General features: G+C 43.3%; 1 protein-coding gene across 1 annotated transcript in view; it reads right to left on the reverse strand.

Annotated features, from left to right (window-relative positions):
- The window catches only part of LOC144685068 (tryptophan 5-hydroxylase-like), a 42,635-nt gene extending 36,832 nt beyond the window's left edge, over window positions 1-5,803 (reverse strand). Inside the window, exon 1 of the mRNA XM_078549604.1 lies at window positions 5,560-5,803. Within this exon, the coding sequence (XP_078405730.1) occupies window positions 5,560-5,649 (90 nt within the window). The 5' untranslated portion in view covers window positions 5,650-5,803. The remainder of the gene's footprint in view (window positions 1-5,559) is intronic.
- Window positions 5,804-14,526: the final 8,723 nt, after the last annotated feature.

Raw genomic sequence — 14,526 nt, forward strand, 5'->3', positions numbered from 1 at the left:
TGAGAAGTATAGATGGCCAAATGGACCTGGGTGCCCTCATTCAAAAGTAACTGTGCGCTAACATGCGGGTGCAGACGGCAGTAAGGAAGCAACTGGAAACTTGCCCTTGATTGCAAGAGGGATTGAGTGCAGGATTAAAGAGGTCTAGTTGCAGTTGGCTACAGCCTTGGTGAAACCTCACCCAGATTATCGTGTGTCCTGCTCGTCTCCTTACCTAGGGAAGGATAGATCTCCCACCAAGGGATTGCAACCAAAGGCTCACCAGACTGATTCCAGGAACTGTGGGATTGACCTATGAGGTGAGAGTGAAGAGAATAGGTTGTATTCTTCAGAGTGCAGAGGACTGAGAGTCTATTGATGTGAAGCATAAAGACTTTTTACAGGGCTCTGCAGGATGGATGTCTCCCATGGCTGGGGTGTACAGAACAAGGAGACATAGTCTCAGAGTAAGAGGCCATTTAGAATGAGATGTGTAGGAATTTCAACACTCAGAGGATGGTGAGTGTTTGGAAGTCTCCATCTTATAGGGCAGTGGAGACTCTGTCATTGAGTATGCTCAGCTAGTAGATCGATAGATTTGTCGCTAAAGGCCTGGGACCCTCAAGGATATAAACTGGCACATTGTTGTCATTCCCCCCTCTCACCACCCCTGGGCCCCAGACAGCTAACCCCTGTCTCCCTCCCTCCCCTGCCTTGGTCAACTTGAGTTGTCCTTTAGCACAGAGCTTACCGCAGCTCCTGACCTTGCTGGGATCTCTGAGTCAGGATGTAAACTAGCTGTTGTGTGGGCTTCACCATAGAGAGGAGAACACAGCTCAGCATTGTTCTCATCCAGTTGACTCATGATTATTAGAGCGTCCCTTTAGTCAGCCAATTGTGCTCAACATTAACTCCACCCAGCCAAAATGACCCTCCTCCCACTTCAAATTATTGCACTTTCAGAACAAATTAATTTCAACAAACATATTTGGCCAACTCAATATATCCATTCCTCTCCCCTCTGTAAAGTCATGTAAAATGGTTGTTTTTCAAACTGGATGAGTAGACAGTGGTGTTTCCTTAGGGTCAATGCTAGGACAACTGCCTTTTATGGTATACATTAAAGATTTGGATATTGGAATACAGAGTAAAAATTCAAAATTTGCCAATGATACCAAACTTCGAAGTATGGCAAACAGTGAGGGCTGTAACAATCAACTGCAACAGGACATAGGCTAACAGAATGGGCAGACCAGTAGCAGATAGAATTTAACACAGAGGCATGTGAGGTGATACATTTTTACAGACAGGTGGGAAAGGCAATATCTTAATGGCAAAGTTCTAAAGAAGTTGCTGGAACTGAGAGTCCTGGGGGTTTATGTGCATAGATCATTGAAGGTGGCTGGACATATTAAGAGAGTAGTTAACAAAGCATATCTTGGGATCTTGGGCTTCATAAACAGAGTGTTGAGTATAAAAGCAGAAAAGTTATGTAGGGAACCTTTATAAAGCTCTGTTAAGGTTACAGCTAGAGTACTGCCTCCAGTTCTGGTTACTACACTTCAGGGAGGATGTGAGTGTCCTTGACAGAGTGCAGAGATTTACCAGAATGGTTCCAGGGATGAGGGATTTTAGTTACAAGGTTAAGTTCAAAAAGCTGGGGTTGTTCCTCTTGAAGCATAGGAGGTTGAGAAGAGATTTGACTGAGGTATACAAGATGATTGCAGGCTTAGGTAAGGTGGACAAAGAAAAGCTGTTCCCATTAGTTGATGGTACAAGGACTAGGGGACACAGATTTATGATCTTGGTCAAGAAATACAGGGTGATATGAGGAAGTACTTTTTTTACACAGCGAGTGGTGGAAGTACACACTATCAATAATTTCAAAAGGAAATTGGATAGGACTTAAGGGAAATAAACTTGCAGGACAATGGGGAAAGAGTGGGGGAATGGAACTGACTGGTTGCTCTGCAGAGAGTTGGAATGGGCTGAGTGGCCTCTTTCTGTGCTTTAATGTTTCCATGAATTTAATTGTTTTAATTAGTTTCCTCCTTTACCAATAGATTTCTGAAAATGTGCTCCATTGGCCATGATAGCTGTAGGTTTAAATAACAAATTAGTGAAAAGGGACGGGGAAGCAGACAGGCAGAATACAAAGCAGGAAGAGTGGTCAACTGAAACAGAAGCCAGTCAAGAGCAGCACACACCACAGAAGCAGCCTGGAAGGTTACGATGTAAAAACAGTTTGCCGCTAAGATTAAGTTAACTGTCCAGACTGAGTGTTTTCAGCATACATGTGGAATCTGGCATTGTGTTTTTAGATTATATCGCCAAGGAGAAACATGCAGATGAGAAATAGAAGGAGTCAAGGATAGTTCCTTGGGGAACTACAGGGGTAGGGGTCTAGAGCAGGAGAAGAAGCCATTGCAGAAGAATATCCAACTGCATCTGAATAGGTAAGAGTAGAATCAGGTGAGTGCAGCTCTACTCAGCCGGACAACCGAGGAAAGGTATTAAAGGAGGATGCTGTGGTTAACCATGTCAAAGGCTGCAAGCAGGTCAAGAAGGATGAGGAATGATAGTGCATCACAGCCACATTGGATGTTCTTTATGATTATGATTAAGGCTGTTTAAGTGTTTAGTAGTTGTGTCTGTATGTCCATGCATGCTTGGGTTCTATGCATGTATATGTATTGGGTTGTATGTGTATATTGGATGTCTGTATGTAAAATAGTGGTCTGCAAGTGTATATTTTGTGGACTCTGTGTGTACTGTGGGCTGTGTAATGATTATTTCATAAATGTGCATTTTTCACGCACTGAAAACCAATATCCAGAAATCGCAACCAGACAACATCTTACCTATCCCATTACCTTGTTTCAATTTTAAATGGATGAATGTAAAACCATTGGGAGAACTCTGCATTTCCCAATGTGTGTTCTACTTCAGTGATGGACAGCCTGCAGTTATCAGCCCATGATAAGTGAAGTGAATGTGCTGAAAATCCTGGGTTAGAGAGCACAAAAGTGGGAACCACAAATCTTTGTGTCTATTCATGGCTGTCTATGTATTAGTCACTACATATGTGTTAATGGACCTTTTTTATTCATCCTTCAGATGTAGGCATTGCTGGCAAGACCAGCATTTATTATTGTCCATCCCTAATTACCTTTAAGATGGTGGGGATGGCAAGCCACCTTCTTGAGTACAACTGAATGTTTTTTAATAGTGAACAAGGTAGGTTTTTGTTGTATTTTGGCAGTTTCATGGTCACCATTACTGATACTAGCCTTTTATCCAGATTTATTTCATTAATTGAATTTAAATTCCCAAGCTGCCATGGTGGCATTAGTCCAGGCCTCTCAATTACTCGTCCCAGTAACATACCCACTATGCTACTGTAGCCCCTGTTTTTACATGATGGATATGTGTGTTGAGTGTGTCGATGAATGGAGTTAGTCAGTGTATGTGTTTGTGTATGTGTGTGTTAGTAACCCTGTGTGTGAGCTATTCATCCAGTGTGTGCATGTTAGCCACCATGTGTGTGTATTGGGCACTCTATGCCTGGGTGTGCATTAACCACATGGTGCCTGCATTAGGAACTGCATGCATTTCTGTTTGTGCATGTATATATATTAGTGAACGTGTCTATTGCTAGCTGCTATGAATATGAAGGACTGCATATACATTGGGCCATAACTTGCCATAGCAAAGCAACAAAATGTGCCCACTATTGGTTAGACTTGCCCATTTAATACTGATGAAATTTTGAGCAACAAGTTACCAAAAGTACAGTCTGATAATGGTGAAATGAGGGAAAATGGACATCTGGGACCTGAGTCCCAAGACAAAAAAACTTTGTATCTGCTTAACCAGCCATATTGAAGGATTGTGGAATTAACAGCACAAGGACTGAGAAGGAAGTATAAACTAGAGTGAGTTAATTCAATGTCAAATCAGGGCCAGGGAGGAAAAGGAGAAGGAAAGAAAAATATGTATTGAGAGAGACAGAAAGGAAAATTTCTAATAATTGAAACATGGAGGAATGAGATTCCACACTTGTAATCGTTAATTTAGTGTCAGAGGTTAATACTTTTCAGGTGGCTAAAAGAATACTTAGGCTGAAATGGACTAGACTTCTTTCTCTGGAAAGTTTAGTTCCTACTTACCATGGAAATACACAGAGTTCAAGGCACTTCAAAATGGTGAGGCTAGCAATGAGCTGCTGTTTCCCCAAAAGATAACAGTGGAGTAGCATCTCCCACAGCAACTTTCGGATTTCCGCCCTGCCTGAAGTTGCTGTAATATTTGCGCATAAATATCGATGGGTGCTACCATTCTCGCCCTTATTTTGGCAGCAAATAAGGATCCAGTGTATTTACACTTTTTTTTGCTTTAGCTTCTTCGATTAGACAATCCTTCCTCAATGCGCGTTACCTGGGGGGCTTTGATTCGAATGACATCAAGCCTCCACATTTTCAGTGCCAGGTTTGTCCTACAATCCTACTTAATTTGACAAGTGTTCAGCACTTGTCAGCTATGAATAGCTGGCTTTAGTTAATGCGCAATAAATAGGGCTCTAAACGTTGGATTAAAAAATCCTATCTCCAACTGACAATGACGAGAGGCTTCGGCAGCAGGACAGAAGGCTAAAAGTGAGTTTGGAGTATCAGCAAAATAGTTAATCGTAAATACCACAACTGTATTTCTGCACCAGTTCACTGTTCGCCCATTCCCAGCTCTCCAAAATATGTTTAACCAAGAGAACCAGTCATAGATAATCCCATTCACTCTAAACCATTGGGGAGGGCGCAGACACAAACATCACAGCCTGAATGACTGTAACTAAACTATGTGGGAGAATCCTGTGACCTTCAAAGGAAGCGGGCAGGCTGAGAGTGGCATTGAATGACACAAATCTCTCTGTTACGCCCAGATCTAACAGGTTAAATCCTACAGAACCGCGGGGGGGAGGGGGGGGCAATGGGCCTGAGCCAGAGAATCTGAAATTGGCACGAATTTCCTGGCGAATTCTTACTCTATACCCATACTGATATAATCGTAGGGGTGACAGATTCCACTTTGAGTTGTGTACAAGTGTGCTGTGGGGACATGTTCTGTTGGCTACCTCCTATTCTGAGAGGGTTCACCATACGATACTTTAGACTGAATCACTGCTGCACCTAAACCGATGAGCTCTGACCCTGCCCACATTCCTCTCAAACTCCTCTGAACACTTGCATTTCCCCTCATTTCTGTACTGACATGTAACGGGTTCGTTGGCGATTATCTCACCACATTTCAGGGCCATTGCGACCCAGCGACTTCTCACCGGTTTCACGGAACCCCGGACAGTCTCAGATATAACTGGGGCAGAGGGGAGGGCATAACCCATTGACAAAACACTTCCTTTGTGGGGACGGGGACGCATGTCTCGCCCACCAGCCCCGATCCAGCCCACCTCGACACTTTACCTCGGCGAAGATCCCACAAAAAAAGTTTTCTAGCCTTCCGCCGTTCAAATAACGGGATTGCCTCACGGGAAACAAGCCCGAAGCATGGGCAAAAAGCTCGACTAACCTCGTTATTCAGCTGCTTCTCGTCCAAGCCGGAGTTCATGGATTCAAATGATCGTCCTCTCCTCGGTCCCTCGTATCTGTTGGAGTACATGGTGCCAAGATACCAGCTGCTTTCTGTTCGTGCCAGGGTGTGCCTGCGCTCTGCTTCACCCGGTGCTGCCCTGCCTGATGGTGTGCCCTGCGCTCTGCCCTTGCTGGTGTTGTACCTACTCTGCTACCCCTGGGCCCTGCTGTGTCCAGTTGCTCTGCCGCCTTCTGCTCTCCCCTGCTCTGCTCTGCTATTTATACCCGACCAAGGAGTCGGCACTACGCCTTCTTCACCTCCCCAACTCCTCTTAATCTCCCAGGAAAGTTACTCAAGAGCAAACATGGAAATAAAAGGAGTCACGTCATTCCCAGAGCCCACCCCGACCTGGGAGCAGAGTGTTTGTGCACAGAGTGACGGCATTGGGGTGACTGGAGAGTGACATTATTTAATTAAATAAAGTAAATTAAATTAGGTAATTAAATTGCTAAATCAAATTTCATTTTATAAACCCTTTACCAAGAGGGAATTGCTGCAAACGGTGGGTCCTTGATGGGGGTGGGGTGAGGATGTGCGCAACAACCAGCGTCTGCATCTCATCCCTTTCCATTGAATTTACAACCTGGGGAAAAAACAAACTATTTTTACTGGATGACGTGAGAGCTCAAAGGGGAAGAAAAAAGCCTCAAAGCAAACTTGTAGCAATGAAAGCAGCCAGGATGAGAAGCGGCTGCAACTACAGAGAGTGAAGAGATAGTGGAGACCCTGGGTCCAAGCACAAAGCAACTAACAGGGAACTGACAATTGTGATTTCAACATGATATTCCAAAATGATTAACCATTCGTTCATTGCGCGTCAATTTTTTTTGGCGCTTAATGACAATTCGCTGACAGACTTTAAAACCTAATAGATTAAAACCGATTACCGCGTGCTCAGTATAAACAGGTAGCTTGTGGCTTTGCAGATTCATCAATGCTAAACGAAACCATGGAATTTATCCGTGAAATCAGTGTCGTTTGCCGCCTCTCACCAATGTACTGTAGCCGGCTGCCCATCTCTGTCCGTTTCCCTCTCCCCGTCTATCCTTCAGTCCTCTTTCCCTGCATCTATTTTTCTCTCTTCTCCTTCTCTCTATCTAGACCTTTCTCTCAATCTTTCTCTCTCTTTTCATCTGCCTCTATTTCTACTTTTTTCCTGTAGCCATACAATTTTCTTTCTGTTTACATCTTCATCTGTTTCCCTCCTTCTGTTTCTTTTTTCCGTCTTTCCTTATCCGTCTGTTTATTCTTTTCTTTAAACTCTTTATTTGTTCAGTCTCGTTCTCAGTTCGGTTTTCTATCTCATTTTATAACTGTTAGGCTCTGTTTCAACCGCTTCACTCTTCGCGCCCCATGTCTGTCGTTTCTCTACCTAACTCGGCGTTATTCCAACCCTCACTAGCTCAATCTCCATTTGTCTACATCTCTCTATTTCGTTTCTATGTCGCTTAGTTTTCATCTTTTCTGCCCCATCTACCTGTGCATTTCTTTCTGTGACCCTAGCTGATTTTTTATCCTTTCTGCCTTTCTGTCTTTACCTGCAATTGTTTCTCTGCAGCTCCCTTTCTATTTCTCACTGTCTCTACACCAATAATTACCTGCCCTTGCCTGTCTGTGTTCCTCGGCTTATCTCTGCCTCCTTGCATCTGTGTCCGTCTCTATATTTGTTTACATTTGTTTCTGTTTGCACCTGTTTGCTCCTATCTCCACCTGTCTATTTAGCTCTATCTGTCTCTGTCCCTCTCTGTTTCTTTCCTTGTCGCTGCCTCTCTCTGCACCGCCCTTTATCAAAAATATCAAAAAAATATCAAAATAAAACAACCGAGGTTCGAGGTTTTGCGAGTGCCGGTACCAGGAATTCCAATCGCTCAATTCACTAACGGTATTAAAGCTATGAGTATAAAGTTAGGACGCTAACATTGTTTTTCCTGTTTGACTTAGGATCATTAATCTTTCACATTTCGGAATAACTATCAAACCCAATAGAGTGGGACCTGGGAAAACCAGTTTTGGGAAAGGTTTCGTTGGTTCCCTTCTCATAAACAATCAGGAAATTAGAAAACATTAGGCTCCTTAATCTCTTTTTCTGCCCTCACTGAATTTCTCCCAATTAATAACGAAATGGGAAGAGTCCAGCAAAACTACTGAAACAGAAAGATCCAAACACTCAATCTATATCATCACTTACAATTGTAAATGTAAACATCCCTTACTATTAGCACTAAAATAGAAAGATCACAACTGTTATGACCAAAATGGAAAGATCACAATTATCATCAATGAAATGAAAAAGTCACATTCATCTGCCGGTACCCTTCTCAAATATCACATGACCAGAAAACCCATTGTCAAACTATATCACATGTTTTTAGTTTGAGTGAACTATTTGTATTTGTGGTACCAAGTGCCCAATACCTGGCAGTGGTTCTCACATCACTTCCCTATGGCTGAGATATGGACAACCTACCGGTGTCACATAAAGCAATCAGATGCATTCCACCTTTGCTGCTTAAGATCTATCTGCAACATTAAGTGGCAGGACAAAATTCTAAACACCAAAATTCTTGCAAGAGCATGCTCATTAGAGCTTAGCTTCTCTGCAAGTGCCATGTGATTCACATGCCAAAGATGATACTCTACAGCCAGATGAGCAGGGGGACCTGCAGCATAGGACATCCTAAACTCAGATATAAACCAATCTCAGAGTCTGTAAATTGGACCTTCTTCTTCTTCTTAGACAGTCTCTTGGGGTTGAGGCTGACTTCTTCCACTCTGGTTTGATGGGTTCTGAGATGACTGATGTGTCCAATGTGCAAACTGCAGACTCTGCCACATATGGGGCATATAGTGCTTGAAGGACAGATGAGGTGTTTGGAGGTTTATGCAATCTATCCGACTCTGGCTTCACCTCTGTGCTGCCAACAAAGTCACTTAATGTGTTCAGTGCCTTCCTGAATAAATCTTCTCCATTTTGGTCAGTCACAAGTCAAATACTCCCATGAGCTGGCAGGCATGTTTGATCTCTTCAGGGACGCTTTGAGGACATCCCTAAAGCATTTCCAAACAAGTTAATTAATCTCTTCTGCCCTCCACCCTTTCACAGACGCTCTCTTTTGTTCCTCCTGCCCCTCCCTCCTTTCACTGACTTAAAAACTCTTACATTTCTTTCTTCGGTTCTGATGAAAGGTCATCTCGACCTGAAATGTGAACTCTGTTTCTCTCCACAGATGCTGCCTGACTTGCTGAGTATTTCCAGCATTTTTCCTTTATAGTTCAGATTTCCAGCATTTACAGTATATTGCTTTAACAACCAAGCTTGAGAAAATTGCATTTTGAATGCTTGGCACTTAAAGCAACAGGCACCCACAGAATCACACAGTGCAGAAGAGGCCCTTCGGCCCATCGAGTCTGCACCGACACGTGAGAAACACCTGACCTACCTACCTAATCCCATTTACCAGCACTTGGCCCATAGCCTGAATGTTATGATGTGCCAAGTGCTCATCTAGGTACTTTTTAAAGGATGTGAGGCAACCCGCCTCCACCACCCTCCCAGGCAGCGCATTCCAGGCCGTCACCACCCTCTGGGTAAAAAAGCTTTTCCTCACATCCCCCCTAAACGTCCTGCCCCTCACTTTGAACTTATGTCCCCTCGTGACTGACCCTTCAACTAAGGGGAACAACTGCTCCCTATCCACCCTGTCCATGCCCCTCATAATCTTGTACACCTCGATCAGGTCACCCCTAGGTCTTCTCTGCTCCAACGAAAATGACCCAAGTCTATCCAACCTCTCTTCATAACTTAAATGTTTCATCCCAGGCAACATCCTGATGAATCTCCTCTGCACCCCCTCTAGTGCAATCACAACCTTCCTATAACGTGGCAACCAAAACTGCACACAGTACTCCTGCTGTGGCCTTACCAAGGTTCTATACAACTCCAACATGACCTCCCTACTTTTGTAATCTATGCCTCGATTGATAAAGGCAAGTGTCCCATATGCCTTTTTCACCACCCCACTAACATGCCCCTCTGCCCACCTGATCATTGAGTGGAAAATTGTCTTTTAACTAGTAAAATGAAAAAGATGTAAAAGTTTATTGTTGTTGCAGAGCTGGGTCAGTTTATGCTCACACCATCACCTTAGCACAGCCGAATCCCATTGTACATTTAAGCTTTGGATTATTTTCAGGGGCTCACTGGTGTAGTCTCCAAGGACAATAGAGAGTAAGGGGGAAACCAAGAGTTTTTTATCGAATGATAGGATTCTCTAAAGTACATGATGTCCATGTTAGATACTCCTGCAGCTTACAGTGCCCAGAAGGATGCCTCTTCATTGGGTTCACTTTCTGAAGACACCAGATTCCTTCACATCACCAGTTCTCTCTGCATCTTCTCTGTTCCCCGCAATAAATCAAAATCCCAACATTTGCATGACTATGCCTATCTTCAACCCCACCACATCTCTTCACAACAATTTGTTATTCTAGCCTCACAAGATCACAAGATCTTCAAGGATGAGGAAGGCAATTCAGCTCAACTTAATTCATTTACAGAGAAAGGCCTTACAGTCTACCTATTGCAGCATCTAATTTTTTCTTAAAAGGCTCCAGAGTTGCCTTTTCCATGAGACTGTGCTGCAGATATCCCTACAGCAGTCATTTGTTCCAACGTGCTTTCAATGTCATGCATGAGTATTCCACACATTCAGATTGTGAAATCTTCTATATCATGTGTGGAAAGCTTTTTGGCAAGTCTCAAGGAATCTTTGAAAAGAAAATAGATTCTTGGTCTATATTGAATTTTTATTTTATTACTAGAAACAGGAGCCATAGTTAAAATCAGTCACTGCTCGTGAGTTTCTGCAACATGGAAGCAATTTTGTGCATTTTTTAATTCTTTTATGGGGCATGAGCATTGCTGCAAGGTCTTCATTTGTTGCCCATCCTAAATGCCCTTGAGAAGGTGGGGGTGAGCCACCTTCTTAAACCACTGCAGCCCATGTAATGTAGGTACACTCACAATGCTGTTTGGAAGTTCCAGAATTTTGAACCAGTGACAGTGAAAGAATGACGAGATAGTTTCAAGTCAAGATAATGAGTATGGTATACACTGCTGCATCGGTGGTGGAGACAGTGAATGTTTAAGGTGGTGGATGGGGTGCTGATCAAGCAAGTTGCTTTGTCTTAGTAGGTGTCAAGCTCTTTGAGAGTTGTTGGAGCTGCATTCATCCAGGCAAGTGGAGATCATTCCATTACACTCCTGACTTGTGCTTTATAGATGATGGACAGGTTTTGGGGAGTCAGGAGGTGAGTTACTCCCCACAGAATTCCTAGACCCTGACCTGCTCTTTTAGGTACAATGTGCAAAAACCTCATATGTTTAATATGAAAAAAGAAGTCACTTCAGATATATTATTCCTCAGAAGGTTATTATGACACCTTGCTGTTTAAGTGTCACTGTATTCAATTTATTCTGTTTGAAACTCTGGTTACAGTCAGACTATGAGGTGTTTCCATTGTCTATTGGCAGTAGCAATTGTATATTGGTAAATAAATATTCCAAATAATTGAAAGTCTGTGAATTACTGTTGCCCTGATGTAATTACAAGAGACCTAGGCCCATAACTTCCAATCCCCGAGGGGGTCATACCTAGGAGGTACCCAAAGATGCACTGGGGGATACCCCCAGAAGTCTCCACATAAGGACCGCACAGAAATTGCCCAGAAAATTCAAACTTCTGTTGGGCAACTACCCTGCACTGGGAACCATCCGATACTCCAATTTAAATCGCAGACTTCGGATGATTCCAACTGTCTTACTAGAATAGTAACTCTAACTCCTGGGTAACTATGGTACTAACCCCACCCCCACAACCCCCCCACTGGACCTCCTGCCTACCCTCCTAAACCCCTGACTACCCTCCACCCCCTGATAACCTCCTGACAGCTCCCACCCTTCCTCGACTAGCCACCCGCCACCCCTAATTACCCTCCCGATGCCCCCTGCACAGACTACCCGGCCAACCTCACCGATCATCCGACCCCCTTCCCTGCCGCCACTAACCATCTGACCCCTCCTAATGATCATCCGATCCCCCCTCCCCACTGACCATCCAACCTCCCTGCCCCCTGACTATTTGATTCCCCCACAATCACCCGACCCTCCCAATGGCCATTCACCACCCTCCCCCCTGACCATCCAACCCAGCCCCCAATCATTCTCCCCTCTCCCAACAATCCTAACCACTTACCTTACACATTCACCTTCTCCCTGGCTTCTCAAAGTGGCTGAATCTTTAAACCTACTTGCTTTACAGCAGCTAGTGCAGTAAAAAAGGTGCGTGATGTCCTTTCCCCCGACTCTCCTGCACTTGACTGCAGGACTCAGGAGCCTGCTGCGCTGTACTATTCTCACCCAGTCCAAGTTGGAAAGTCAGTCGAGAAAGATACAGCTGCATTACAGTGTAAGTATGTAAGAGTGGATGGCTATCCAACTGTGATTGCCACTCCACAAAAGTTCTGGCCCATAATTGTCTACTGCCTTTAATTTCAGTAATGTATAACTTCAAAGCAATTTAGATCTTTTTGTGTCTAAGTTGCTTGAAAGAAACAGTCTACAGTCAATGTCAGTTTAGTAGCCAGTATGCAAAGGTGTTGTATTTAGATTTTGTACCAGGTGTTATAATCCCTTTAAAGACCGATAACTTTTTAAATTTCCAGTGAGTGACACAAAGGATCACACAAGATTTTTACTGTAACAAACAAACTAAAATCAACTTTAACTAAACATTACTTACACTAATACACTAAACTACAGAAAAGATAACCCCCCACTTAATTTCCTAACACAACCAAAAACCGCACCATGCTTTTATACGTTACACTGCACTCTCCTCAGAATTGGAGTTTTTACAGGAATTAATTTCAAGTTACTCCCAGCTTCCAACAGGCTCACTTCTCCCCATTTCACTGAGTCATAACATTTAGTGTCCATCAAAAGTTATTTCCCTCAGACTTCTGAGAATCTCCAAACCAACTCCCAGCAGCAAGGCCCACCCCAAAAACTCCTTCTCCCTGCCACACCAGGGCAAATCTTCCAGTGTCCTTAAATCTCTACAGGTCCCATTTCTTCAACCAGAGAATGAGCTCCCACCAGAATTTTGCCTGGTGGCTAACAGAAAACATCCTTTCCCCCTGCTGTTCACAGCAGCTGCTAATTCCCTGTCTCTCTCTATCTCTCTCCAGAATACTCTCTCTCTGGAACTCTCTCACAGTCCACTGTCTCTGAATCAGTATGTCTGCACATAGCAAAGTCTGCTCTTTTCTTTGAGTCTGGGTGTGAAATCTGGCACTTGAGTTTCAATAGGACTTGCCCTGGGCCCCCAGTCCCCATAGAATCAAGTCATGTAGACTTGTCATTGGGCCAAACTAGTAATAGGTCACATGTCCCTCTCCACTACTACCTTAACTTAAAAGATACAGTTTAAAACATAATCATCTTATAAAATCCCACACTTGTAATACCAAGCAGCCAAAACGTTGGGTCAATCAGAGGCTATATTTCACAGTGTAGGACATGAATTTATGTTATTAGGGAGAAAATAAGTGCAGCCTTTATTTTACATATCAAAGTGAGTGCAGGCTGTTTTATTTCTTTTACTGTTCATTCATTTGTCTTATGAAGAGAAAAAATTTATAGGGTCACAGGGAAACAGGGAGCGGGACTAGCTAAGTTGCTTTTCAACAGCTGGCACAGACATGACTCTTCTGCATTGTAAGCAATCTATGGTTCTATATATCTATGTAAATAAAACTTCTTGTTGTTCCAGAGCCTGTATTTTGGTCTGGTAAAAATGTATATTCAGTTTGTCTTTTGGGGAAAGGAGAATCATATTGGAAAACATGAAATACCACAGTGTAATTTCTTTAATGAAGTCTGGACTAGCTGGATACTAGGCAGTTAAGGTACATTCTAGATAGTAGAGACATAAAGATACTTACAGAAATGGCCAGTAATAAGGTACTGGATATAATATCATGTTTAAAAACTTAAAATCATGACAGGCTTCAACAAACTCTCTTACATCCTTCTTTAAAAAGGGTCCTGGACATCCAGGTCACTGCAATCCTCATCTCTTGTGCTCTGACGCTCACCCAGTATGCTGCTCGTAATCAGCCAATTAATGTGCACACAGCATCAAAGGCTACAAAAGCAGGGAGGCTGAAAACCTGTTATACAATGACTAAATATCAGATGGCAGCATAAAGATGAAGCCAAAGCAAATCCTTACCTTCTTTGGCTGGCACAAAGCCAACCAAGCTCTTCCTTACCTGTTCCTTCAATGGCCTCCAGCTCAATTAATTAGATTGCCTGCTCAGTGTAACATCTGATGTGTTGCAGGCTGGCTGAACTTCCATCAGTATGGGTTCCCAACTGGTGGTTACATGTGGCCTTCTCCTTTGCAAAGAGGAGAATGAGACCCTTTGAACATTAGGAGATAACACAAGATGTATTCTAATAAGGGACACCAAATGTGCATGGGAGAGAGTTTCCAAGCTGTTCCAGAAGTCATATAGTGAGCTGGCAATAATGTATATCAGTTATGTGAGTGAAAGGAAGTCTATCTCTTTGGCTGCCACCAAGTTGGAAATTCAACTTCAGGTATTTAGGAAGTTGAAGAACTGAGAAATTGGGGCAGTGGTTTGCAGATGTGAGGTATACTGTGGGCTGAGCACTTGGTGCATACAGTACAGTCATTGATTGTGAACACCCATTACTGGTCCCCACATCCCCACTCTTCCTCAGTCTAGAGAGCTATTTCCTTAGTTACTTCCAGGATAAATACGTGATAATGCACAGCAAACATTGCGAGAAGTGCCCAATTTGGAGGATTTCTCTCT

The sequence above is a fragment of the Cetorhinus maximus genome, chromosome 9 (assembly GCF_964194155.1).
Source record: "Cetorhinus maximus chromosome 9, sCetMax3.hap1.1, whole genome shotgun sequence".
Taxonomy (NCBI): domain Eukaryota; kingdom Metazoa; phylum Chordata; class Chondrichthyes; order Lamniformes; family Cetorhinidae; genus Cetorhinus; species Cetorhinus maximus.